Consider the following 27,544-nt stretch of genomic DNA (forward strand, 5'->3'; position numbering starts at 1 on the left):
ACCTCAAAAGAGCAAGGTAAGGAAGCACGGAAACTTCATGCACGTACTCAGAAGAGCTTTAATTAAAACCCTCTCCAGGGCTCAGGAAGGCAAAGGGTCAGTCCTGCTGCTTGGTTCGGGAAGCCTCAGCATTGGCCCGGAGCACAGCCCCAGGTGATGGGTACGGCCGCTGCTGGAAGAGGGGCCCGGCCGCCGTTGTGTCTGCTCCTGTCTTGGCCTCATTTCGCTTGGGGAGTCCTGTTGACCATGTGCCCCTGGGGGTGACAAAGTAGGATTGGAATGGGGGACAAGGGCAGGGATGGCATCCAGTGGTGCAGTCAGAGTTGGGAGGGAAAAGAAGGGCTCAGGGAGAGGTCGTCAATTACCGGGGTGCGTCTGAGTAGGAGCTGGGGTCCATGGGGTCTAATTCTTCATCCTTTCGGCTTGCTACTGTAGAAGTAAGCAGTAGTGCCAGGTCTTTGATGGGGCACAGGAGCCCCTGATCCTCAAGAACCCCTATCCCAGGAGCCTGCGGCTGCCATGGGCTGCAGCACCCTTCCCTGGGATCCCAGGCTCAGGCACACACCCAGGCGATGGCTATGTTCCATGGTGCATCGCTTGCTAAACCCGTCTCAGTCTGCCCAGCTTACCCTTCTTGCTCTTGGGGTAGGGAGCCAGCTCCTCCCGGCGGTGGTGGCGCCGTTCTTTGCCCTCGTCTCGGTCTGCCTTGTCATAGCCACGGTCCCGGTCCCGATCCCGATCCCGGTCCCGGTCCCGATCCCGGTCCCGATCCCGGTCCCGGTCCCGATCTCTGTCTACCTTGTCATAGCCACGCTCACGATCTCTGTCAGACTTATCGTGGCTGCGGTCTGACTTTTCATGGCCCCGGTCCGACTTTTCATGGCCCCGGTCCGACTTGTCATGGGCCCGGTCCAGCTTCTCCTCAGCTTCTGGGGACACGAAAGTCTTTTTTTCTTCAAAAAAAGAAAAAGGTTTATGTATCTATTTGAAAAGCAGAACTTTAGAGAGGAAGGGAGAGGGGCAAGAGAGAGAAACAAAGAGTATTTCCATCCGCTTCTTCACCCCCCGAATTGCCGCAATGGCTGGGGCTGGGCCCGGCCAAAGCTAGGAGTTAGGAACTGTGTCCTTTTCTACTACGTGGGTGTCAGGGGCCCAGGCACTTGAGCCATCTTCTGCTGCCTTCCCAGGTGCATCAGTAGGGAGCTGGATCAGAAATGGAGCCACTGGGACCTGAACAGGCACTCATATGAGATGCTGGCATTGCAAGTAGCCGCTTATCCTGCTGCGCCACAACACTAGTCCTCATGGAACATGGAAGTCTTTTTATTTTATTTTATTTTTTGACAGAGTTATAGACAGAGACAGAGAGAAAGGTCTTCCTTCCATTGGTTCACCCCCCTAATGGCCGCTAAGGCCGGCGCTGCGCCAATCCGAAGCCAGGAGCTGGGTACTTCCTCCCGGTGTCCCACATGGGTCTCCCATATGGGTGCAGGGACCCAAGCACTTGGGCCATCCTCCACTGCCCTCCTGGGCCACAGCAAAGAGCTGGACTGGAAGAGGAGCAACTGGGACAGAATCCGGCGCCCCAACCGGGACTAGAACCCAGGGTGCTGGCACCACAGGCGGAGGATTAGCCAAGTGAGCTGTGGCCCCGGCCAGAACACGGAAGTCTTAAAGTAACCACCTCCTGCCACCCCAGGAGCCAGGAGCCTCTGCCTTTGACAACATCACCAGCCCCTCCTTAACGGGTTCTATCATTTACTCAGCGCCTCGTAAGAACTGCTAGGAGCAGCGGAGGCTCCGTTGGCTCTGCCAGCTCACCTGTATTACTGCTCCTGAGCTTCTTGGCAGATTTGGTAACGATGGAGTTGGGGTCATGTGGGGACAGCCAGGACACGAGGTCTGTGTCCACGTTCCAGTAGTAAGGAAGACCACTGGGGGAAGAGGGGTGCAGTGAGAGGGAAGGAGCGTCAGCCCAGATGTCCTCTCTTTGTACCCTCAACTCCACCCTGGCCTCTGCCTATACCTGTCCCATGTCAGGACCCCACAGGAAGTACCTCCAGGTCTCTTCCCGTGCCCTGATAGATCCCACAGCCAGGGCCAACACACAAAGGGCAAAGTCAGAAGTCAGCCCTGCCCCAAGGTTCCCAGGCTCACCAGGATGGGTCAAACACCTTGTACCAGCTTGGTGGCAGCCCCTCTAACCGGGTGGCCTCATAGTCCACAGGGTCATCATCATAGTCCTCAGCAATGATCTCTTCCTCTGGTTCTGGCAGAACAAGGGAGAAGAGCAGAGCAGTTAAGACCAGGGAAGTTCTTTCCATATAGTCAGGGTCTGGAGAGAGACGCATTCACATTCCCACGAACCTCACGTGGAAGACACATGTGTGCGTCAGGAGACATGTGAAGTATCTGGCATTCCAAACCCAAGTCTCTGTATTAGGGAACTGACCGAGACGTTTATTTATCTAGCCTATTTCTGGGTTCAGATGATGAGTTATACTGTTACCCAAACCCATCTGGCTTCAGAGTTAACAGGGATTCATCAAAAAAGTTATCCATATCTGTTCGGTTCCCAAGTTCAGACAGTGTGTGACAATGAGTTCTTCAAAATGATTTTGACAAAATGAGTTTCAACAGCAAGGGGTTTATCCGAAAATATATATCCAATCTAGTCATATCCCAAGCTGGAGGATCACAGGGCTTCTGAATCTCATACACCGAGTAGCAGGAATTCGGATAGTAAGGAATTTATCCAAACAGTAATCCTTTTAGTTCCAGGACTGGCATTGCGGTACACTGGGTTAAGCTGCAGCTTGTGACCCAAAACCCATATCAGAGTGTTGGTTCAAGTCCCAGCTACTCTCCTGCTGATCCAGCTCCCTGCTAATACGCCTGGGAAGGCAAAAAAGATGGGCCAAGTGCTTAGGTCCCTGCACCCATGTGGGAGACCAGGATGGAGTTCCAGGCTCCTGGCTTTGCCTGGCCCACCCTGGCCATTGTGACCACTGGGGAGTGAACCAGCAGATCAAAGTGTTTCTCTCTCTCCCTCTCTCTCTCTCTTTTGAATAAATGAATAAATTTTTTAAAAAATCTAAAAAATTCTTGAGGCCTGAAAGTCTAGCATGCAGCAGATTTCAGTAATATCAATACAATAAAAAAGGTATCTATTAGGATGAGCTTGTGGCATAGCTCAGTGCCTGGCCTTCAATATACCTATAACAGATTTCAGGTTGTGCATATAATTAACATTGAAAGGCATATGCCAACAACAGCATAGTGCTTGTTGCACAGTAGGCCCAAAATAGATGTCAGCTATAGTCATCAGTATTGTTAATACGTATAGCATGAGCACAGGGCTTAAAAGAACCATCAATAGGGCCAGTGCTGTGGCATAGTGGGTAAAGCCGCTGTCTACACTGCTGACATCCCATATAGGCACCAGTTCGAGTCCCGGCTGCTCTTCTGATCCAGCTCTCTGCTATGGCCTGGGAAAGCAGAAGATGGCCCAAGCCCTTGGGCCCCTGAACCCATGTGGGAGACCCAGAAGAAGCTCCTGGCTCCTGGCTTTGGATTGGCCCAGCCTCTGGCCATTGTGGCCATCTGGGGAGTGAACTAGCAGATAGAAGACCTCTCTCTCTTTCTCTGTTTCTGCCTTTCTGTAACTCTGCTTTTCAAATAAATAAATCTTTAAATAACTATCAGTGGGGCCGGCACTGTGCTGTAGCAGGTAAAGCCTCTGCCTACAATGCTGGCATCCCATATGAGCCACCGGTTCCACTCCTGACTGCTCCACTTCCAATGCAGCTCCCTGCTATGGCCTGGGAAAGCAGTAGAAGATGGCTCAAGTCCTTGGGCTCCTGCACCCATGTGGGAGTGAACCAGCAGATGAAAGACCTCTCTCTCTGCCTTTCTGTAACTCTGCCTTTCAAATAAATAATAAATCTAAAACAAAACAAAACAAAACAAACAACTATCAATGGGGGCTGGTGCTGTGGCAATAAGCCGCTGCCTGCAGTGCCAGCATCCAACATGGGTGCCAGTTTGAGTCCCGGCTGCTCCACTTCTGATCCAGCTCCCTGCTAATGCACCTGGAAAAGCAGTGAAAGATGGTCCAAATCCTTGGGCCTCTACCACCCATGTGGGAGACCCGGAAGAAGCTCCTGGCTCCTGGCATCAGCATGGCCCAACCCTGGCCATTGTAGCCATTTGGGGAGTGAACCAGCAGATAGAAGATCTGTTTCTCTCTGTCTAACTGCCTTTCATATAAATAAATCTTAAAAAAAAAAGTACCAATGGTCATTACCAGTATGATTAACCACAAGGTCTAAGCCAGCCACAGTAGGGTATTTTTTTTAATTACTACTAATTTTTATTTATTTGAGAGGCAGTGAAACAGGGAGAGGGAAACAAGCACCCACTGGTTCACTCCCCACATGCCTACAACAGGCCAAAGCCCAGAACTCAATCTGTGTCTCCCATGAGGGTGTCAGGGACCCAAGTTTTAAGCCATCACCTGCTGCCTCCTGGGGTGCATGTTTGCAAGAAGCTGGACTAGGAGCAGACCTGGGGCTCAAACCCAGACACTCTGATATGGAATGTGAGCATCCTGAGCAGCATTTTAAGTGCTAAGCCAAAAGCCTGCCTTCTAGCACACTAGGTTTGTAATAGACATCGGTCATCAATAAGGTGACAATAGATGTAGTTTCTAGTGCCTAGCACACTATAGCCCAAAATAGATGCCAGCTTTTCTATTAGTGATAGTAGGTGAAATTAACAGCCAGCAATATAATAAGCCTATATAAGAAATCCTGTCATTTTATATAAAAAGTTCATGGAAATACATATTATGGAAAAACTATGCACAGATTTAATTTTTTTGCACTAAGTTAATACTTACTTTTAAAAATATTTTACTTATCTACTTGAGAGAGAGAATGAGCACGAGAGCACTCCTACCCTCTGGTTCACTCCCCAAGTGCCCAGCAGTGAGGCTGATCCTGGGAGCCAGGAAGTCAAACCAGGTCTTCCATATGGGTGGCAGGAAACCCATTACTTGAGCCATCACCCTGCCTCCTGGGGGTTTGCATTAACAGGAAGCTCAAGGCAGGAGCCAGAGCTGGAAACTGAACCTAGGCACCTGCTAGGTACCTTGACAACTGGCTTAACCACTAAGCCAAACAGCTGTCCCTAAACTCACCTTTTCATTTTTCCACGAACTTTTGGAAACACCCTCAGTACTAACCATCATGTGTATTTCAGGCATTTTGGGTGGTCTAAAATACATGTTAACTCTGTTTCCAACACAGCACTTCTAAAATACATTCTATCAGTATGGTAAACAAAAGCAACATCCTGGGAGCTGATACTGTGACAAAGTAGGTTAAGCATCTGCCTGCAACTTTGTTAAGCATCCGCCTGCAGCAACGGCATCCCATATGGGTGCCAGTTCGAGTCCTCATTGTTCCACTTTTCATCTAGCTCTCTGCTGTGGGCTGGGAAAGCAGAAGATGGCCCAAGTCCTTGGGCCCCTGTACTCGTATGGGAGACCAGGAAGAAGCTCCTGGCTCCTGGTTCTTGGCTTTGGATCGGCACAGCTCCAGCCATTGCAGCCGTTTGGGGAGTGAACCGGAGGATTGAAGAGTTTTCTCTCTCTGCCTTTCTGTAACTCGCCTTTCAAATAAATAAATAAATCTTTTCTTTCAAATATTTTTAAAAGATTTTTATTTGAGTCAGAGTTACAGAGAGGCAGAAAGAGAGAGAGAGACAGAGAGAGAGAGAGGGAGGTGTCTTCCATCTGCTGGTTCACTCCCCAGATGGCCACAATGGCCAGAGCTGCACTGATCCAAAACCAGGAGCCAGGAGCTTCTTTCCAGTCTCCCACACAGGTGCAGGAGCCCAAGGACTTGGGCCATCTTCCACTATTTTCCCAGGCCTCAGCAGAGAGCTGGATTGGAAATGGAGCAGGCTGGACTTGAACCAGCCCATATGGGAAGCCGGCACTGCAGGTGGCAGCTTTACCTGCTACACCACAGCACCGGCCCCAAATGAATAAAATCTTTAAAAAAAAACAACAACATCCTGGACTTGACACATAGCCTATTAAGTACTATGCATTTACCTCCATGTGATTCGTGAAGGCCCGAAATTTGCATCAGTGTTGTGTATTGTTAAGAATGAAATATCCATCTTTTCAACCTCCCCCCGCCCCCAAACACACACATTGCATGGCTTGCAAAAGGAATGGACTTCAGGAATCCTTGCCATGCCACGGCTTAGAGCACAGAAGGTCCACGCTGAGTGTTTAGTGTCCGTATCAATGAAAAAAGTGCCTATCAGGCTTGATACACGATACGCGCATCTGCTCTTAGCTCTCTCACCAGGCTCCAGATGTTTGAGGATGCCTCTCTTAGCCAAGCGAGTCTGCAGCGCGACGGGCAGCGGCATAGCGGGTGACAGACCTGGGGACAGGCAGACTGATGAGGATTCAAATCTGGATCTCATAACACGGAGCTCATCCCTCCCTTAGCATGTACTCATCGGACTCTCACCTTCCCAAATACACCAGGAGCTAGCTGGGCGGACTCAACCTATGCGCTAAAAGACGAGAGAGACAAGAGGCTTGCAAATGTCACAAAACGCCTTCCAGCCGCTCACCTACTAGGTCCGGTGCTCCAGGATCCACTTCCTCTCTCGGGCTCCACCCACCGCCAAAGGCGCCAAGCGCAGCTTCAGAAACTGGCTCACCCAACCTCCCCCAAAGACTGCTGGGTGGGAAGAACCAAAGCCCTGGGGTGGGGGAGCGGAATGCAGCCCCTCCTCCAGCTCTGCAAAACCATGCCCCCCCCTCCCCGCGTTACCAGTACAGTCGGGCAGGTAGAAAGAACAGCCTCCTTCCTCTCGTCACTGCTCTGATCACCAGGACCACACCACTCGTCTCCCCCAAAGCACACAACGACGTACTCAATACCCGAGCCAAAACGTAACTGGAAGACGCTCGGACTGCAGTGGAAAGATGACGTTATCCTGGGTGTCCAATGAGAAGCGCCCTGCGTTTGACGTGGCGAAGCCACCCAATCGCTGTCCTGGGATAGGCGAAGAGCTAGAGCGCCTGTGGTGCGTTTCCACTGGGGGCGTGGCCCACAGGATTCGGGCCTGACTGTGCCTCCAGACGCCGGCGCCATGGAGGAGTATGCTCGGGAGCCTTGGTACGGCGATGGGCACAGGCATCGGGACTGTTGCGGCCCCAAGACCAGCCATGGGAGGCGGGCGGGGGAGGCACCGGCCGCACAGTGCGGCGTCCCAGATGAGGGAGACTTAGAATCTTCTCGCCTTCCGCTCCCTGTACTTCCTTCCTTTCGGGCTTCTTTAAAAGGGGCCAGAACTGTGTGCCCAGAGAAGGGGCGGTACAGGACGAACCACGCCATGTTGTCCCTGGCTTTGTGGCTCCTGTTCCTCTTTGTTAGCGAGCAGAGACGCTGGTCCAGTCCATTCCAGCGTGGGTGGAGGGTGGCACGCATGGTTTTTCCCAGGTCGCTTGTGTGAATCGGGGCGGGTCATGCGTGAATCTATTGTGGGTGAGGAGGGGGTGCTGGGTTTTCCCAACGGGCCTCTGGGTTTTTCTCAGTTTTGCTTGGTTTAAGAGGAGGGGACAAGGCTTGGTTGGATGCGATCACTGTCCCAGAAGGGGCTGTCACCTCGTTTCTAATAACTAGCCAGTTAACACTTCCATAACCCTTACTGAAATGCGCCAACTCTACATGCCTCAGTTCATTTAATATTTGCTAGTAAAGCAGTTGGCTGGTTCCTTGGATGCCTGCAAAAGGTGATCAAGGCAGAGACTATTATTTTTCCCCTTTTGCCCCATTTCTCGATTTCATCAGGGAAAAAGAGTGACAGAACTAGCTCGTTGTTATCTGAAGTGTTTCTTCTCACTCACAAACTTGCCATTCCAGTGACTGGTTTCTCCCAGTTGGAGAGAGTCCAGGGAGGGGAGGGGCTCCCATTAACCCCAACGTTCCCTTCCCGTTTTTCAGCCCATGGCGAATTGTGGATGATTGCGGTGGAGCCTTCACCATGGGTGTCATCGGCGGTGGAGTCTTCCAGGCCATCAAGGGTTTCCGCAATGCCCCTGTTGTGAGTCCTGGCCTACCCTGGGTGGTGTGGGGGTCAGCAGCCTTGCCCACATAGGACGCTACTCTAAAAGCTGCTTGGAGCTGCCAGGCCAATGCACTTAACTTCTTCTGGTCCCTACTCACCTACTATGTGCCAGACCTGGCTCCTGGACCTGGGGAACTGCAGATGTGACCTCTTGTCCCCTTCCCCCACCCAGCTGGACCTCCTCGGTGGAAATGTGCTGTAAAAACATTCTTCACCCAGTCCCGAGTGTGTGTGTGCAAAACCAAATAGATTTTTAGAGGCAGATGCTGGGTCTTCAACCTGGATAGAGTGAAGTGACAGAAGGAGGACAGCCTTAAAGTTGAGAAAATCATTTTAATTTAACATACTTCGGTTTATTTCTCTGACTCCCCTCCCCGCCAAAAAACAAAATATCATGGCTTTACATATCACCATTTGTCATGATCTCTTGATTTATTTGAGAGGCAGAGGGGCCAGGAGAGAGCACGAAGGAGCAAGAGAGCACACTCCCCAAATGTCCACAACAGCCTGGGCCAAAGCCAGGAGCCAGGTACTCAATCCAGCTCTCTCAGATGGACAGCAGGAGCCTAATGACTTGAGCCATCACCTGCTACCTCCCAGGGTCTGAATTCACAGGCAGCTGGACTCAGGAATTGGAGCTGGGAAGGCGTTTATGTTAAGCTGCTGCTTTTGACGCCAGCAGCCCATAGCAGAGCTCTGGTTCAAGTCCCACCTGATCTGCTTCTGATTCAGCTCCCTGCTAATGCACTTGGGAGGGCCATAGAAGATGGCCCAGGTATTTGGGTCCCTGCCACTCACATGGGAGAGACCCAGATGGAGTTCCTGGCTCCTGGCTTCAGCCATTTGGGGAGTGAACCAGCAGGTAGCAGACCCCTTTTTCTGTTTCTCCCCCCTCTCTCTGTCCCACTGCCTTTCAAATAAATAAAGTAAATCTTAAAAACAGGAACTAGTGGTGGGGATCAAGCCCAAGCACTCCAATATGAGATGTGGGTGCCTTAACCAATAGGCCAAATGCTTGCCCCAGTCTCTGTAATTTTTAAACAAATGTTTTATTTATTTCCATCTACTTGAAAGGCAGAGTGATAGAAAGAGAGAGCTCCTATGCACTGGTTTACTCTTCGAGTGCCCACCACAGCCAGGACTGGACTAGGCCGAAGCCAGGAGCCCGGAATTCCATCTGGGTTTCCCATGTGGCTGACAGGGCACAAGCACTTGAATCATCATCTACTGCCTCCCAAGATGTATTAGCTGGAAGTTGTTTAGGAAACAGAGCAGCCTGGACCTGAACTGGCACTCACATATGTGATGTTGGTATCCAAAGCAGGGCCTTAAGCCACTGCACCACAAGGTCCAGTCCTCTGCAGTTTTTATATGTAGCTCTGTCCCTCCTCTCAACCCCTGGAACTCCCTTTCCCAGATCTTTGTGTTTCTCATCGTCACAATTTCAGCACAAATGTCCCCTTTGTGAAGAGGCCTTTCCTGTCCCCCAGCCACATCACTTCTCTTAATCTGTGTCCTCGGAGTGCATATTGCTGCCCGCATCGATCTTGTTTGTGTGTACCCTTGCTCAGGGTCTGCCTTCCACTGATGTAAGCTTTGGGAGGACAGAGTCTGGATCTACCCCGTTCGCTGCTGTATCCCTGCTTGTAACATAGTGCCTGGCACATAGTAGATGCCCATTAGTCATTTATTAAATGAATGAACCAAGAAATGAATGAATGAGCACTTACCAACCCAGCTGCAAGGATACTCATGTTGGGGTGCTCACCAGGCCCCTAGTTCTTTGCTGCTTCTCAGTATTAAACAGATCTCCCATTCCCTACATTCTCTTAAAAGCTAGAAGCCCTGTCTGCTAGTGGCCGGGACCCTGCCCTGACTCCCTTCCTTACTTTCCCCAGGGAATGCGGCACCGGTTGAGAGGTAGTATCAACGCGGTGAGGATCCGAGCCCCCCAGATTGGAGGTGAGGGGCTTGGGGAGACACAGGAAATGTGATGGCAAAGGTGGGGGTGAGGTGATCCTTTAGGACTAGACTACAAGTTGGGGGTCCAGATGGTAGCCCCAGCTCTGCCTGGGACTTCCCAGGTGGGTGGCATTTTCCAACAATTGAATACTGAGGGGACAGGAATCATTTCTAGAGTTTAAATCCAGGTCCTGTGTTATTTGGGGCTAGTGACAATGATAACCAGAGCCACCTTGTTAGTAACTTTTAGTTTAGAGGCGGTTATGCTAAGCACTTTAATATTCTTTTTTTAAAGATTTATTTTATTTATTTGAAAGAGTTACAGAATGAGGTAGAGACAGAGAGAGAGAGAGAGAGAGAGAGAGAGAGAGAGAGAGAGAAAGAAAGAGAGAGGTCTTCCATCCACTGGTTCACTCCCTAAATGGCCGCAACAGCCGGAGCTGAGCCCATCCAAAGCCAGGAGCCAGGAGCTTCTTCTGGGTCTCCCACGCGGGTGCAGGGGCCCAAGGACTTGGACCATCTTCTACTGCTTTCCCAGGCCTTAGCAGAGAGCTGGATTGGAAGTGGAGCAGCTGGGACTCGAATTGGCACCCATATGGGATGCCAGTGCTGCAGACCAGGACTTTAACCTGCCTCGCCACAGCATTGGCCCCGGGCTTTAATATTCTTAACTAATTGTAAATTCCTGAAGTCAAGTGAAACACAGTATCTCAAATAGTTCCTGGCACTTGATGAGCCCTCAGTAACCATTTTCACTATAGGCATAATGAGTATCAGTATTTAAACTACAAGGAACTTTTTTAACTTTTTAACTAACTTTTTAACAGATATATAAAAATAGTGTCTGCTTGTGGAGAACCATGTGATCTTATATTTTTTTAAAGATTTATTTTATTTATTTAAAACACAGGACTACAAAGAGAGAGAGAGAGAGAGGGAGAGACATCTTCCATCTGCTGGTTCACTCCCCAAATGGTCGCAATGGCCAGGACTGGGCCAGACCGAAACCAGGAGCCCAAAGCTTCCAGGTCTCCCACATAGGTGCAGGGGCCCAGCACTTGGGCCATCCTCTGCTGCTTTCCTAGGTGCGTTAGCAGGGAACTGGGTCAGAAGTGAAGCAGCCAGGACTTGAACCGGCGCCCATGTGGGATGCTGGTGTCACAGGTGGCAGCTTTACCCGCTACACCACAATGCTGCCCTCCCCATGTGATCTTTATGATGCATGTGTACATTGTGGAATGTCCATTCAGGGTAAATATATACATATATATAGCCTCAAATAGTTAACAGTTCTTTATGGTAAAAGCATACAAAATCTTCTAATTGATTTTCATAGAAAAATACACAGTACATTCATGTTATCTATAGTCACTCTACCATGCAATGAAAGCCTAAAACTTCTTACAGTTATCTAACTTTAACTTAGTACCTGTTAATCAACCTTTCTGCAACCCTCACTTCCCTGTTCCCTGTCCAACCTCTGGTAACTGCCATTATACTCTTAACTTCTATGAGATCATGTTGTTGTTATTATTATCCTTAAGAAGATTTATTTATTTATTTGAAAGAGTTACAGAAAGGGAGATCTTCCATCCACTGGTTGACTCCCCAGATGGCTAGGGCAGGTCTGGCCAGGGCAGGGCCAGACCAAAGTCAGGAGCCAGGAAGTGCCCACCTGGGTGGCAGGGGCCCTAACACTTGGGCCATCCTCTGCTGCTTTTCCCAGGCCATTATTCGGGAGCTGGATCAGAGGTAGAGCAGCTGGGACACAAACCAGTGTCCATATTGGATGCCTGCATCACAGGTGGCAGCTTTAACCACTATACCAAAGTGCCGGCCCCAAGAGGTCATGTATTTTTTTGACACTGTGCATTTAATAACTGGGCAGTTTGTTTTGTTGTTGTTGAGTTTCTTGATCTCTTTATATGTTCTGGTTATTAATCCTTTATCAGTTTCATAGTTTGCAAGTAATTTCTCCCATTCTGTTGGTTGCCTCTTCACTTTCCTGAGTGGTTGTTTGTTTGTTTGTTTGTTTCGCAGTGCAGAAGCTTCTCAATTTGATGTAATCCCATTTGTCAATTTTGGCTTTGATAGCCTGTGCCTCTGGGGTCTTTTCCAAGAACTCTTTGCCTATGCCAATGTCTTGCAGGATTTCCCCAATGTTCTCTAATAATTTGATGGTATTGGGTCATAGATTTAGGTCTCATCCATTTTGAGTGGATTTTTGTGTAAGGTGTAAGGTAGGAGTCTTGTTTCATACTGCTGTGCTCAGACATCCAGTTTTCCCAGCACTATTTGTTGTAGAAACTGTCCTTGCTCCAGGGATTGATTTTAGCTCCCCTGTCAAAGATAATTTGATTGTAGATGCTTGGATTGATTTCTGGCATTTCTATTCTGTTCCATTGGTCTATCCATCTGTTTTTGTACCATGGATGGAACTGGAGATCATTATGTTAAATGAAATAAGCCAAGGACAATACAAGTATCACAATATCTCACTCATCCTTTTTATGGCTGAGTAGTATTCCATTGTGGGTATGTGCCTATGTGCCATGTTTTATTTATCCATTCATCAGTGGCTGGATACTTAGCTTGTTTGATTTCTTGGCTATTGGTAAACAGTGTTGCAGTAAACATGGAAGTACCAATGTCTCTGACAGATTGATTTCATTGCGCTTGGATATGTATACCCAGGAGAGGGATTGCTGGGTAATAGCGTAGTTCAATTTTTAGTTTATTGAGGAACTTTCATACTGTTTTCCATGATGGTTGCATTGATTTACATTCCCATCAGCAGTCTGCAAATGTTCCCTTTTCTCCATATCCTTGCTAACACTTGTTATTTTTTAATTTTTTTTAAAATTTATTTATTTGACAGAGTGACAGAGAGGGAGAGACAGAGAGATCGTCCATCTGCTGGTTCACTCTCCAAATGGCCACAGTGGCCAGGGCTGGGCCAGGCTGAAGCCAGGAGCCTTATCCAGGTCTCCCACGTGGGTAGCAGAGGCCCAGGGACTTCTTCCACTGCTTTCCCCAGATTATTAGTAGGGAGCTGGATCAGAAGTGGACCAGCCAGGACTTGAACCAATGCTCATTTAAAATGTTGGTGTAGCAGGTGGTAGTTTAACCCACTGCACCACGATGCTAGCCCCTGTTTTGAGTTTTTTTTCATAATAGCCAATCTAACTAGAGTAAGGTAATAGCTCATTGTGTGTGTGTGTATATATATATAATTTTACAGAGAGAAAGCAAGAGACAACACACACACACACACACACATACAGAGTTCTCACCCACTGGTTCATTTCATTCCCCAAATGCACACAAAGGATGAGATTGGGCCAGGCTGGAGCCAGGAACTCAATCCAGGTCTCCCGCATGGTTGGCAGGGACTTAACTTCTTGCGCCATCACTGCTGCCTTCCAGGGTGAGCACATACCAGGGTAAGTGCCTCCCAGGGTGAGCACGTACCAGGAAGGCAGGAAAGGGAGCAGAGGCAGGACTTGAATTCAGGCACTCCAATATGGGATGCAGGTGTCCTGACCGGTAGCTTAACTGCTAGGCCAGAGGCACCAGACACCTGCCCCTCATTGTGGTGTTAGTTTTTAAGGCATAGAGACAGATAGATAGATCTTCTACCTGCTGATTCATTCCCCAGATGCCTGCAACAGCCAGGACTCGGCTGGCCAAAGCCGGGAGCCTAGAACTCCGTGCAGGTCTCCTGTCTGGGTGGCAGGGACATAAGTACTTGAGCTGTAACTTGCTGCATCCTATGATGCATTTTAAGAGAAAGCTGGCTTCAGGTGTGGAGCTGGGACTTTATCCCAGGCACTCTGATATAGGATGTGGGTTCTCCAAGCAGTACCTTAACTGCTATGCAAAGCACCTGCTCCATACTGCCTTTTTAAACATGGAATTATTTGTGTATGTGGTTTTTTTTGTTCGTTTTTGGGCTACTGGGTTATTTATTTATTTATTTATTTTTTGACAGGCAGAGTGGACAGTGAGAGAGAGAGAGACAGAGAGAAAGGTCTTCCTTTTGCCGTTGGTTCACCTTCCAATGGCCGCTGTAGCCGGCGTGCTGCGGCCAGCACACCGCGCTGATCCGAAGCCAGGAGCCAGGTGCTTCTCCTGGTCTCCCATGGGGTGCAGGGCCCAAGTACTTGGGCCATCCTCCACTGCACTCCCGGGCCATAGCAGAGAGCTGGCCTGGGAGAGGGGCAACCGGGACTAGAACCTGGTGTGCCGGCGCCGCTAGGCGGAGGATTAGCCTATTGATGGGCTACTGGGTTATCTGAGTTTTTTACATATTCTGGGTATTAACCCCCTGTCAGATGCGTACCTTGCAAGTACTTTCTCCTGTTGTTTTGTGGGTTGTTGTTGTTTCTCCCATTTTGTACTCTGTTGATTATTTCTTTTACTATACCGAAGCGCTTTAGTCCGATGCCATCACATTTGTCTATTTTTTGCTTTTTAGGTTTTGAATATTTATTTATTTTATTTATTTGAAAGGCAGAGTTACAGAGAGAGAGGGAGAGACAGAGAGAGAGATTGTCCATCTATTGGTTCTCTCCCCAAATAGCTGTGACAGCCAGCTCTGGGCCAGCCCAAAGCCAGGAGCCAGGAGCTTTATCCAGTTCTACTATGTGGGTGGCAGGGGCTCAAGTACTTGGGCCATCTTCTGCTGCTTTCCCAAGCACATTATCAGCGAACTAGATAAGAAGTGGAAGTTGGGACTTGAACCGATGCCCATACGGGATGCCAGTGTTACAGACGGCAGGGTGGCTTAACCCACTGTGCCACAACACCAGCCCCGTTTTTGCTTCCTTTTCCTGTGTTTTGGTATATGATCTGAAAAGTCGTTGCCTAGTCCAGTGTCCTGAAATGTTTCCTCTATGATTTCTTTTGGCAATTTCAAAATTTAAGTCTTATATTTAGTCTTTGATCCATTTGTAGTTGATTTCAGTACATGTTGAAAGATAGGATCTACCAGCTCTCTGCTATGGCCTGGGATAGCAGTAGAAGATGGTCCAAGTCATTGGGCCGCTGCACCCACGTGGGAGACCCGGAAGAGGCTCCTGGCTCCTGGCTTTGGATTGGTGCAGCTCTGGACATTGTGGCCAATTGGGGAGTGAACCAGCAGATGGAAGACCTCTCTCTCTGTAACTCTGTTTTTCAAATAAATAAAATAAATCTTTTTTAAAAAAAGAAAGATAGGATCTAGATTCATTCTTCTGTATTCGGATATCCAAATTTCCCAGCACTATATTGAACAGACTGTCCTTTTTCTAGGGCCTTTTTCTTTTTCTTTTTAAAAAGATTTATTTATTTGAAAGGCAGAGTTAGAGAGAGATGAAGAGACACTTCCCAAATGGCCACAACAGCAGAGGCTGGGCCAAAACCAGGAGCCAGGAGCTTCTTCTGGGTCTCCCACATAGGTGCAGGGGCCCAAACACTTGGGCCATCCTCAGCTGCTTTCCCAGGCCTATTAGCAGGGAGCTAGATTGGAAGTGGAGCCGCCAGGACTCGAACTGGCACCCATATGGGATGCCAGCATTGTAGGTGTGGCTATGCCACAGTGCCAGTTCCACCGAGAAGTTTTCTTAGCACCTTTGTCAAAGGTGCTAAGCTTCTAGAGTCTCTGTTCTGTTCCATTGGTGTATGAAACTGGTTTTATGCTAACACCACGATCTTTTAATTACTGTTGCTTTGTAATGTATTTTAAAGTTAAGTAGTAAAATGCCTCCCACAATGTTCTTTTTGCCCAAGATTTTTTTGGCTATTTGGGATATTTTGTGGTTCCATAACAAATTTTAGTAGTGTTTTTTCCATTCTGTGAAAATGTCATTGGTATTTTGATAGGGATTGCATTGAATCTGTAAATCTCTTTGGGTAGTGTGGACATTTTATTCTATTTTATTTTATTTTATTTAAAGATTTATTTATTTGAAAGAGTTATACAGAGAGAGAAGGAGAGGCAGAGAGAGAGAGAGAGGTCTTCTATCCACAGATTCACTCCCCAACTGGCTGCAACAGTTGGAGCTGCTCCGATCCAAAGGCAGAAGCCAGGAGCTTCTTCCAGGTTTCCCACATGGGCAGGGGCCCAAGCACTTGGGCCATCTTCTACTGCTTTCCCAGGCCATAGCAGAGAGCTGGATCGGAAGAGGAGCATTCGGGACTCAAACTGGCACCCATATGGGATGCTGGCACTGCAGGCGGTGGCTTTACCCATTACGCCACAGCGTTGGCCCCTGGACATTTTAATAATACTGATTCTTTCAATCCATGAACCCGGCATGTCTTTCCATTTCTTTCTGTCTCCTTCAATTTTTTTCATCAATGATTTGTATTTTTCTTTATTTTATTTATTTATTTTTTTTTTTAATTTTTTTGACAGGCAGAGTAGACAGTGAGAGAGAGAGACAGAGAGAAAGGTCTTCCTTTTGCCGTTGGTTCACCCTCCAATGGCCGCCGCGGTAGGCGTGCTGCGGCCGGCGCACCGCGCTGTTCCGATGGCAGGAGCCAGGTGCTTCTCCTGGTCTCCCATGGGGTGCAGGGCCCAAGCACTTGGGCCATCCTCCACTGCACTCCCGGGCCACAGCAGAGAGCTGGCCTGGAAGAGGGGTAACCGTGACAGGATCGGTGCCCCGACCGGGACTAGAACCCGGTGTGCCGGCGCCGCAAGGCGGAGGATTAGCCTAGTGAGCCGCGGCGCCGGCCGATTTGTATTTTTCATTGTAGAAATTTTTCACCTCATGAGTAAAATTTATTTCTTGGCCGGCGCCGTGGCTCAACAGGCTAATCCTCCGCCTTGCGGCGCTGGCACACCGGGTTCTAGTCCCAGTCGGGGCGCTGGATTCTATCCCGGTTGCCCCTCTTCCAGGCCAGCTCTCTGCTATGGCCCCAGAAGGCAGTGGAGGATGGCCCAAGTCCTTGGGCCCTGCACCCGCATGGGAGACCAGGAGAAGCACCTGGCTCCTGGCTTCGGATCAGCGAGATGCGCCAGCCGCAGCGGCCATTGGAGGGTGAACCAACGGCAAAAAGGAAGACCTTCCTTTCTCTCTCTCTCACTATCCATTCTGCCTGTCAAAAAGAAAAAAAATTATTTCTTGGGTGTTTTTTGTTGTTATTTTTTGGTAACTATTGGAAATTAGTTTGCTTTCTTGATTTCTTTTCTGGTTTATTCACTGTTGGTGTATAACAGTGCTACTGATTTTTGCATATTGACTTTGTATTCTGTAACTTTGTGTTCATCATGGTTTTTTGTTGTTGATGTGTCCTTGTCTAGTCTTGGTATAAGAGGAATAATGGATGGAGCCAGTGTTGTGGTGCAGCAGGTTAAGCCGCTGCCTGCAGTACTGGCATCCCATATGGGCACCCAAGTGCCAGCTGCTCCACTTCCTACTGAGCTCCCTGCTAATGTGCCTGGAGAAGCAGCAGAAGATGGCCATGTGCTTGGGCCCCTGCCACCCACCTGGGAGATCAGGATGAAGCTCCTGGCTCCTAGATTCAGCCTGGCCCAGCCTGGTAGTAGCCATTTAGGGAGTGAACCAGTACGTAGAAGATCTCTCTCTCTCTCTGTAATTCTGACTTTCATAAGTCTTTAAAAAAAAAAGAGTAGTGCTGGCTTCATAGAATGAGTTTGGAAGAATTCCCTCTTCTGTTTTTTGAAATAATTTAAGGAGTGGTAGTAATGCTTCGTTAAGTGTTTGGTACAATTCCATAGAGCCATCTGTTCTTGAGTTTTTAAAAATATCTATTTTTCATATATTTGAAAGGCAGAGTGGAAAGAGAGAGAGAGAGAAAGAGATCTTTCATCTGCTGCTTTACTTTCCAAATGCCTATAATGCCAGCCAGGGCTGGGCCAGGCTGAAGCCAGGAGCCCAGAACTCTATCCAAGTCTCCCAAGCAGATGGCAAGGGTCCAAGCACTTGAACCATCATATGCTGCCTCCAGAATACATTAGCAGGAAGCTGGATTGGAAGCAGAGTAGCCAGGAGTCCTCAAACCAGCACTCGAGATGGACGTGAACGTCCCAAGCAGTGGCTTAACCCTCTGTGCCACAACACTGGTCTTGTGTACTTTTCTTTATGGGAGACCTTTTATTACTGATTCAATCTCATTACTCATTACTGATCTGTTTAGGCATTCTGTTTCTTCATGATTTGATCTTGGTAAGGTGTATGTATCAAGAAATTTGTACATTTTTTTCTAGGTTATCAAATTTGTTGCTGTATAATTGTTCATAATATTCTGAAACAATTCCTTATTTCTGTGGTATCAGTCCTAAAGTTTCCATTTTCATTGCTGATTTTATGTATTTGAATCTTCTGTCAGTCTAGCCAAGGGTTTGTCAATTTTGTTTTTTTTTTAAGATTTATTTTTATTTATTTGAAAGAGTTACAGAGAGAGGTAGAGCCAGAGAGATAGAGAGAGGTCTTCCAACTGCTGGTTCACTTTCCAAAATGGCTGCAATGACTGGGGCTGGTCCAGCCCGAAGCCAGGAGCCAGGAGCTTCCTCTGGGTCTCCCACGCAGGTACAAGGGCCCAAGGACTTGAACCATCTTCTACTGCTTTCCCAGGCACATTAACAGGGAGCTGGATCAGAAGTGGAGCATCCGGGACTACAAACCGGCACCCATGGGGTGCTGGCACTGTAGGCCAGGGCTTTAACCTGCTGCGCCGCAGTGCCGGCCCTAATTTTGTTTAAGAACAACCTCCTTTCCTTTCCTTTCTTTCTTTTTTTGACAGAGTGGATAGTGAGAGAGAGAGAGACAGAGAGAAAGGTCTTCCTTTGCCGTTGGTTCACCCTCCAGTGGCTGCCGCGGCTGGCGCACCGCGCTGATCCGAAGGCAGGAGCCAGGTGCTTCTCCTGGTCTCCCATAGGGTGCAGGGCCCAAGCACTTGGGCCATCCTCCACTGCCTTCCTGGGCCACAGCAGAGAGCTGGCCTGGAAGAGGGGCAACCGGGACAGAATCCGGTGCCCCGACCGGGACTAGAACCTGGTGTGCTGGCACCGCAGGCGGAGGATTAGCCTAGTGAGCCGCGGCACCGGCCCTCCTTTCCTTTCCTTCTATTTCCCTCCTCCCGTTTCTTCCTCTCTTCCTTTCTTTCACAGAGTAACAGAGAAGGAAAGACAGATCTTCTATCCACTGTTTGACTCCCCAAATACCCAAATACCCTGGGGCTGGGCCTATGCAAAGCTGGGAGCCAGGAACTCAATCCAGGTTTCCTATGTAGACAACAGAGACTCAACTACCCAAGCCACAGTCTGCTGCCCACCCATGGTTCTCATTAGTAGGAAGCTGTAATGGAGACTGGAGTAGGAACTTGAACCCAGGCACTCCAATATGGGATGCAGGCACCCCAAGCAGCATTTCAACTATTGCACCAAATGCCTGCTCTCTACATTTTGTATTTTTACTGTCCCATTTTAACTCTCTATATTGCCTTGTCTCAAGATTTTAATGTAGTTTCTATTTTTTTTGACAGATAGAGTTAGTGAGAAAGAAAGAGACAGAGAGAAAGGTCTTCCTTTCACTGGTTCACCCCCCAAATGGCCACCATGGCCGGTGCTACACCAATCTGAAGCCAGGAGCCAGGTGCTTCCTCCTGGTCTCCCATGCAGGTGCAGGGCCCAAGCACCTGGGCCATCCTCCACTGCCTTCCCAGGCCACAGCAGAGAGCTGGACTGGAAGAGGAGCAACTGGAACTAGAACCTGGTGCCCATATGGAATACCGGCACCACAGGCGGAGGATTAACCAAGTGAGCCACGGTGTCGGCCCCAATGTAGTTTCTATTTTTTAGTTGTTTGGTTTTAAGTCTTTACACTAACATAGGAGTGATGCATGCTGTTTGCAATATTAGAATATCCTGAGTTTGTTCATATTGTTACTTTTTGAATTTTCTACCTTATGATGTTTTATTCATATTTATTAGCATCCATTTGAAGAACTCCCTTTAGCATTTCTTGGTTTTTAAGATTTATTCATTTATTGGGCCGGCGCCGCAGCTCACTAGGCTAATCCTCCGCCTTGCGGCGCCGGCACACCAGGTTCTAGTCCCGGTCGGGGCACCGATCCTGTCCCGGTTGCCCCTCTTCCAGGCCAGCTCTCTGCTGTGGCCAGGGAGTGCAGTGGAGGATGGCCCAAGTGCTTGGGCCCTGCACTCCATGGGAGACCAGGAGAAGCACCTGGCTCCTGCCATTGGAACAGCGCGGTGCGCCGGCCGCAGCGCGCCAACCGCGGCGGCCATTGGAGGGTGAACCAACGGCAAAAGGAAGACCTTTCTCTCTGTCTCTCTCTCTCACTATCCACTCTGCCTGTCAAAAAAAAAAGATTTATTCATTTATTTGGAAGTCAGAGTTACACACAGAGAGAAGGAGAGGCGGAAGGGGGTCTTCCATCCGGTGGTTCACTCCCCAGTTGGCTGCAATGGTTGGAGCTGTGCTATCTGAAGCCAGGAGCTAGGAGCTTCCTTTGGGTCTTCCACATGGGTGCAGGGGCCCCAGGACTTGGGCCATCTTCTACTGCTTTTCCAGACCACAGCAGAGAGCTGGATCAGAAGTGGAGCAGCCGGGACTTGAACCGGCGCCTATATGGGATGCCAGCACTGGACACGGCAGCTTTACCTGCTACACCACAGAGCCAGACCTCTAATTTATTTATTTTTTAAAGATTTATTTTATTTATTTGACAGTCAGAGTTACAGAGAGAGAGGGAGAGAGGTCTTCCATCCGATGGTTCACTCCCCAATTGGTCGCAACGGCCGGAGCTGTGCCAGTCCAAAGCCGGAAGCCAGGAGCTTCTTCCAGGTCTCCCACATGGGTGCAGGGGCCCGAGGACTTGGGCCATATTCTACTGATTTTCGAGGCCATAGCAGAGAGCTGGATCGGAAGTGGAACAGCCGGGACTCGAACCAGCGCCCATATGGGATGCCGACACTTCAGGCCAGGGCGTTAACCCGCTGCGCCACAGTCCCGGCCCACCCCTAATTTATTTTTTAAGGAATGCAAATTTCATAAGTACAGCTTTATGAATATAGTTATTCTTCCAAGCATACCCGCCCTCCCACCCACACTCCCACTCCCACTTCTCCTCCTCCTCCTCCCTTCCCCATTCCCAGTTCCATTCTCCACTGAGATCCGTTTTCAATTAACTTTGTATACAGAAGACCAACTCTATTTTTTTTTTATTTATTTATTTATTTTTTTTTATTTTTATTTATTTATTTTTTTTTTTGACAGGCAGAGTGGACAGTGAGAGACAGAGACAGAGAGAAAGGTCTTCCTTTTGCCGTTGGTTCACCCTCCAATGGCCGCCGCGGTAGCGCGCTGCGGCCGGCGCACCGCGCTGTTCCGATGGCAGGAGCCAGGTGTTTATCCTGGTCTCCCATGGGGTGCAGGGCCCAAGCACTTGGGCCATCCTCCACTGCACTCCCTGGCCACAGCAGAGAGCTGGCCTGGAGAGGGGCAACCGGGACAGGATCGGTGCCCCGACCGGGACTAGAACCCGGTGTGCCGGCGCCGCTAGGCGGAGGATTAGCCTATTGAGCCGCGGCGCCGGCCAAGAAGACCAACTCTATACTAAGTAAAGATTTCAACTATTTGCACACAAACACACACACACAAACTGAGAGCCAGTGTTACAGTTATCTCACATAATACCACTCATTGAGGACAGAGGTCCTGCGTGGGGAGTTAGTGCACAGTGACTCCTGTTGTTAATTGAATAATGAACACTCTTATGTATGATGTCAGTGACAACCTGAGGCTCTTGACATGAGCTGCCTAGGCTATGGGAGCCTTTTGAATCCACAAACTCCTTGAGTATTTATACAAGGCCATAAACAAAGTAAAAGTTCTCTTCTCCCTTCAGAGAAAAGTACATCCTTCTCTGATGGCCCCTGCTTTCCACTGGGGTCTCACTCACAGAGATCCTTCATGCAGAACATTTTTTGCCACAGTGTCTTGGCTTTCCATGCCTGAAATCCTTTAGCATTTCTTGTAACATAGGTCTGGTGGTGATAAATTTCTTAGCTTTTGTTAGTCTGGAAATGTTCTTAACTCTCCCTCATATCTGAGGAATAGCTTTGCTGGGTACAATAGTGGCTAGAAATTTTTTTTTCCTTTAATATTCCAAAAATCTCATCCTATTCCCTCCTGGTCTGCAAGGTTTCTGCTGAGAAGTCTGCGGCCAGGGATACTGGGACCCTTTTATGTGTGTGGTTTCTTTCTCCTTGCTACTTTGAGAATTCTCTATCTTAAACCTTGCAGAGCTTCATGAATATGTCTTGTGGTACTCGGATTGGGTTGAAGCTGATTGGTAACCTTTGACCTTCCTGTGCCTGGAGAGTCATATGTTTCTCTGGATTTGGGGAGTTTCCTGATATTATCTTTTTTATTTATTCTTTCTACTCCTTTGACATTCTCAAGTTCTTCTTGAGCCTCAATCACTTGGCTATTTGCTTTTTCATGTATTTCAAAGTTCTCATAAACTTTCTTCATTTCCCTTGATTGTTTGTTTCTCCAACTGTGTATCTTCAAATTGCCTGTGTTTGAGCTCACTGATTCTTCTGTTTGATCTTTTCTGCTACTGATGCCTTTTATCGTGTATTTTTTAAAGATTTATTTATATACTTAAAAATTGAGTTAGAAGGAAAGAGAATGAAAGAGAGAGAGATTGATCTTCCATCTACTGGTTCACTCCCGCAGATGGCTGCAGTGTCCAGGTTGAAGTCAGGAGCTTCGTCTGGGTCTCCCACGTGGGTAGCAAGGGCCTGACCTCTTGGGCCATCTTCCGCTGCTTTTCCCAGGCCATTAGCAGGGAGCTGGTTTGCAAGTGGAGCAGCCAGGACATGAACTGATGCCCATGTGGGATGCTGGTATCACAGTCGGCAGCTTTACCCCCTACGCCACAACACCGGCCCCTCTGTCGTGTTTTTAATTTTCTTTACTATTCAGTTGAATGATTTCTTTTTTCCTTTTGGTAAGAGGAAAGAATTGACTTCAAGAAGCTGGCAGTCTTGAGGAAATCCAAAATGTGCTCTTCCCACCCAACAAGCCAGCAAGAAGGGTTTTTAAAGGGAAAGAGGTAGCTGTGGGGGAGGTTAGGGGAAAAAAAAAAGAGTCCAGTCAATTGATAATTAGGCAGATTTTTCAGGTTTTGCTCCGATGGTCATCTGGTCATCTGGGAAATCCAGGGCTACAGTCAGGTAGAGGCTCTCTGGGGCTCGTCATCAGGCAGGTGAGTGAGGTGGGGGCTTTCTTCTTCAACGGGTGGGAGGTCTCCCATTCCAGTCATTGCTTCTGAGCAGAGCTGTCCAGGCAGCCTTCTTGAGGGCTCCTGTGGTGAGGGAGGTTCCCAGAGTGGCACAGGCTGAGCCACCTGGGGCCTGTCTCAGTGGCAGCCTGGCGGCAGGGGTGGGGGTGGGGGTGGGGGTGGGTGTGTACTGTCAGTTGAAGGATTTCTGTTTAATTATTTCCCTGTCTCCGGCACGTCTCTGTTAGAGTATTGAATTATTTCTCTGTGTTCTCTCTACATTCATTGAGCTTCCTTAAAAAGCTATAAAACAGCTATTTTTTTTTTGTGGTGGGCCCAATACTGGGATTCAAGTCTCAAGATTAGACTAAATTCCATCTTCCTGCCCAAAGTGGGAGGTGTTGCTCCCCATGCTGAACTACTTGGAGATAGGGGGTGGGTAATCTGGGCAACGCTTTCCTTCTTGAATTCTTTTTTTTTCAAAGATTTATTTTATTTATTTATTTGTAAGAGTTAGAGAGAGAGGAAGAGACAGACAGAGAGAGGGGTCTTCATCCACTGGTTCACTCTCCAGATGGCTGCAACAGCCAGAGCATTGATCGAAGCCAGGTGCTTCTTCTGGGTTTCACACATGGCTATCTTTTACTGCTTTTTTTTAATTTTTTTTTTGACAGGCAGAGTGGATAGTGAGAGAGAGACAGAGAGAAAGGTCTTCCTTTTTGCCGTTGGTTCACCCTCCAATGGCCGCTGCGGCCAGCACATAGTGCTGATCCGAAGCCAGGAGCCAGGTGCTTCTCCTGGTCTCCCAAGCGGGTGCAGGGCCCAAGGACTTGGGCCATCCTCCACTGCCTTCCCAGGCCACAGCAGAGAGCTGGCCTGGAAGAGGGGCAACCGGGATAGAATCCGGTGCCCCAACCGGACTAGAACCCGGTGTGCCGGCGCCGCAAGGAGGAGGATTAGCCTGTTAAGCCACGGTGTGCCAGCCACACATGACTATCTTTTACTGCTTTCCCAGGCACATTAGCAGGGAGCTGGATCGAAAGTGGAACAGCCAGGAGTTGAACCAGCACTCGGATATGGATGCTGGCATTGCAAATGGTGACTTAGCCCGCTGCGCCACAGCACCAGCCCTGCAAATAGCTTTCAAATTAGTGTTTCTCTGGGGAGGTGATCACCAGAGTGTCTTATTCAGTCTGTTCCACCCTCCTTTCAGGTTTCATAGTTTGAAATATTTGCATCTACATAATGAGATATCTTGGAGATGAGACCCAAGTCTAAACGTGAACACCTGGGTTTGCCTTGGGGCGCAGTGGGTTAAGCCACTGTCTGCTATACCAGCATCCCATATGGGCACTGGTTTGAGTCCCAGCTGCTCCACTTCCCATCCAGCTCCCTGCAATGCATCTGGGAAAGCAGTGGAAGATGATCTGGGTGCCTGGGCTCCTGCACCCTGATAGGGACCTAGGTGGAGTTCCAGGCCCAGTTGTGGCAGCCATTTGGGGAGTGATCCAGCAGATGGAAGATATATATATCTCTCTCTCTGTCTTTCAAATAAATAAATCTTTTAAAAATAAAGGAAAAAATGAAATCTGCATATGTTTTGTATATACCATATACACATAGTATGAAGGGTTTATGCAGTATCTTTAGTGCACCTGCATTTTGACCATAACTTGTCACATGAGGTCAGGTGTAGAATTCTCCACTTTGTCACACCATGTTGGTGGTCAAGAAAGTTTTAGGTTTTGGAATATTTCAGAATTGTGGATTAGGGCTATTCAACCTGTGTCTTGTTTTTTAAAAAATGTATTTATCTGATAGGCAGAGATAGAGTGTGTGATCCCATCTGCTGGTTCACTCCCCAAATGCCCGCAACAGCCAGGTCAAGGCCAAAGACAGGAATTGGGAGCTCCAGCCAGGTCTCCCGTGTGTGTGGCCAACCGGTATCATATCATTATTCCCCAGCTTTCCTGACTTGTTGTCTTCTCCCTGAAACCCAGATTAGAATTCCAGCTCCATGTTGTGATTATGAAGAACACAGCTGTTCTGTTAAAAGCCATCTAGATGATAAATCTGCTGCCGTACGTTTTTCAGCTCCCCATAACGGAGCCGGGAAGGTTGCCGGTGCAGGATGGGGTCAGACAGGGACTCTTCCCTGTCTGCCTTTGTGTCTGGGGTTTGCTCCCATTCTTTGCCAGAGCTTGCAGGCTGGGAGTCCCCCGGTCCCTGAGATGTGACTTCTAAGATTGCCCTGGGAACACTGATTGGGTGGCTTTCCCTCTGCAGGGAGCTTTGCCGTGTGGGGGGGCCTGTTCTCCACCATCGACTGTGGCCTGGTCCGGCTGCGGGGCAAAGAGGACCCCTGGAACTCCATCACCAGCGGCGCATTGACTGGGGCTGTGCTGGCTGCCCGCAGTGAGTCCCACCCCGCACCCCCCCGCCCCCAGCTCCAGCCTCTTCATGCTCCTCTGCCCACCTTACCTGTTGCTCTGTCCCTTCCCTTGCAAGGTGGCCCTTTGGCCATGGTGGGCTCTGCGATGATGGGAGGCATCCTGTTGGCTCTCATCGAGGGGGTCGGCATCCTCCTCACTCGCTACACTGCGCAGCAGTTCCGCAATGGTGAGTACCTGCTGGCCGGGGGTCAGGGAGAGGACGGGAAGGCTCCACCCAGTCCCTCCCCCTTATCCTCACCTGCTTCTCTCCTCCCCAGCACCCCCGTTCCTGGAAGACCCCAGCCAGCTGGCCTCTAAGGAGGGCACCCCGGCGCCAGGCTATCCCAGCTATCAGTAACACCACTGAAGAAGCGACTGCCTACCACCGCCGCCGTGGGAGCTGCGCTCAGTTCCCTCCCCAGTGATCTACCTCGAAGGGAGGGCTGGCTCCCACTTAGCCCCGGGACCCTCCCGAGAGGGCCTCTGCTCTGCTCCCTGGTCCCAGGGTGGGGGTGGGGCATCCCAGCTGCCCTGACAGATGGGTCCCCTTTTTCTCTCTCAGGGCACCCCAGCCCCACACTCACATGTACAAGCTCTCAACCCAGCTCCCTCGTGTGGCACCCTGACAAGTATTTAAAGCCGGTTTTGAAACGCCTGCGTATGGACTCCTTGAGCCACCGTGAGGGCCCCTCCTTGGGACAAGGGGCGGGGCCCTCTCCGGGGACTCAGCAGCCCTAGGCCTTGCAGCCCCACAGCCAGTGATGTGTAGTAGATGGCAGTGGAATGAATGAGGATGTACATGGGGTATGCGAGTTAAGAGGGGGGTGGGGGCCGAGTAATGATCCTAAACAGGTGGAGCCACAGACTTGGGGAAAAAGCAAGTTAACACTAAGATTGCTAGGCAGTGGGCAGTGGGTCTGCACATTGTACGCCTGACCCCCAGATGTGCAAGCACACCAGGACCCCTCACTCGGCCTCCACAAGCCCCTGATGCCGAAGCTGGGAAAGTCGTTGGATACCAGTCACCCTGCTTCCGAAAATCACCCTGCATCTGTGTGGGCTGACCGTGGACACAGGGCTCTGGGAGACCCAGTTCATCATCGAACAAAGCCCCATGTCAGTGTTCCCTTCCATCCCAGAGCCACTTTGCTGCTCGCACATGCGCAGTGTTGGAAGATTTTTTTTTTAAAGGGAAAGAGTTTATTGGTGGGGGAACCAGACAAACCGGAGGGAAGGGGTGAAGAAGGACGGCAGGTTGTTTCTTTAAGAGCAAGGACAACCAAACCAGAAATGAGTTTTCATGTTGGGCTGGGGGAGTTTCAAAAAAGTGATTCTTCTGCATGGACAATCAGCCCCAAACCTCCAACGTGTCCCTTCTGTGGCAACCTCTACACAAGTGGGAAAACGTTGTCTCCCTTGGGGTTCAAATGGCACAGGGAGGCGCAGAGCTTTCTGAGGAGTCAAGGTTTCCTCTGCCTATTCTGCTCCAGTGCAAAAAGCCTCATGGGAGAAGTAAAACCTGGCCCTTTCGTGGAAACGGCATTTGGGCCACGGGGCTGCAGAGAGCGAGTGAGTTCCTGGCAATCCTCAGAGGCCTGGCCTCGAACGCCTGGCTCCCCAGGCCCTCCAGCAGAAGGGCCCAGGTGGCTTCTGTGGGACCAAGGTGCCAATGAGACCCAAGGTAGCCCAGGCGGTGACTCTTCTGTGGCGCGCCCTCTAGGCTCCTCCAG

At 49.4% G+C, this 27,544-nt stretch overlaps 2 protein-coding genes across 4 annotated transcripts; one reads left to right on the forward strand and one right to left on the reverse strand.

The window, feature by feature from the left end:
- Positions 1-40: 40 nt before the first annotated feature.
- PQBP1 (polyglutamine binding protein 1) lies at positions 41-6,997 on the reverse strand. 3 transcript variants are annotated; one of them, XM_062184466.1, is made up of 8 exons: positions 6,861-6,997; positions 6,552-6,597; positions 6,381-6,461; positions 2,158-2,269; positions 1,822-1,934; positions 630-953; positions 366-426; positions 41-254 (listed from the first exon to the last, which is right to left on the reverse strand). In XM_062184466.1, exons 3-8 carry the CDS (start codon positions 6,445-6,447, stop codon positions 98-100), a joined length of 834 nt encoding a protein of 277 aa, XP_062040450.1. In that variant the 5' UTR covers positions 6,448-6,461; positions 6,552-6,597; positions 6,861-6,997; the 3' UTR covers positions 41-97. The 3 variants fall into 3 exon arrangements, with proteins under 3 accessions (XP_062040450.1, XP_062040448.1, XP_062040449.1); XM_062184464.1 differs by having other exon boundaries at positions 366-429; XM_062184465.1 differs by lacking the exon at positions 6,552-6,597 and having other exon boundaries at positions 366-429.
- A 100-nt stretch (positions 6,998-7,097) lies between these two features.
- On the forward strand, positions 7,098-26,465 carry TIMM17B (translocase of inner mitochondrial membrane 17B). The gene is made up of 6 exons (XM_062184467.1): positions 7,098-7,208; positions 8,037-8,136; positions 10,059-10,122; positions 25,669-25,797; positions 25,891-26,001; positions 26,093-26,465. Exons 1-6 carry the CDS (start codon positions 7,183-7,185, stop codon positions 26,170-26,172), a joined length of 510 nt encoding a protein of 169 aa, XP_062040451.1. The 5' UTR covers positions 7,098-7,182; the 3' UTR covers positions 26,173-26,465.
- The last annotated feature ends 1,079 nt before the right edge of the window (positions 26,466-27,544 follow it).

This window comes from Lepus europaeus, chromosome X (assembly GCF_033115175.1).
Source record: "Lepus europaeus isolate LE1 chromosome X, mLepTim1.pri, whole genome shotgun sequence".
Taxonomy (NCBI): Eukaryota; Metazoa; Chordata; class Mammalia; order Lagomorpha; family Leporidae; genus Lepus; species Lepus europaeus.

Coding starts and splice junctions, on each gene's coding strand:
- PQBP1 (XM_062184465.1), bottom strand. CDS start 6,447: ATGCCGCTGCCCGTCGCGCTGCAGACTCGCTTGGCTAAGAGAGGCATC. Junction 2,270..6,380: donor CCTCAAACATCTGGAGCCTG/GTGAGAGAGCTA, acceptor TTGTTCTGCCAG/AACCAGAGGAAGAGATCATT. Junction 255..365: donor TCCTACTCAGACGCACCCCG/GTAATTGACGAC, acceptor TGTCACCCCCAG/GGGCACATGGTCAACAGGAC.
- TIMM17B (XM_062184467.1), top strand. CDS start 7,183: ATGGAGGAGTATGCTCGGGAGCCTTG. Junction 25,798..25,890: donor GGCTGTGCTGGCTGCCCGCA/GTGAGTCCCACC, acceptor TTCCCTTGCAAG/GTGGCCCTTTGGCCATGGTG. Junction 26,002..26,092: donor TGCGCAGCAGTTCCGCAATG/GTGAGTACCTGC, acceptor TCTCCTCCCCAG/CACCCCCGTTCCTGGAAGAC.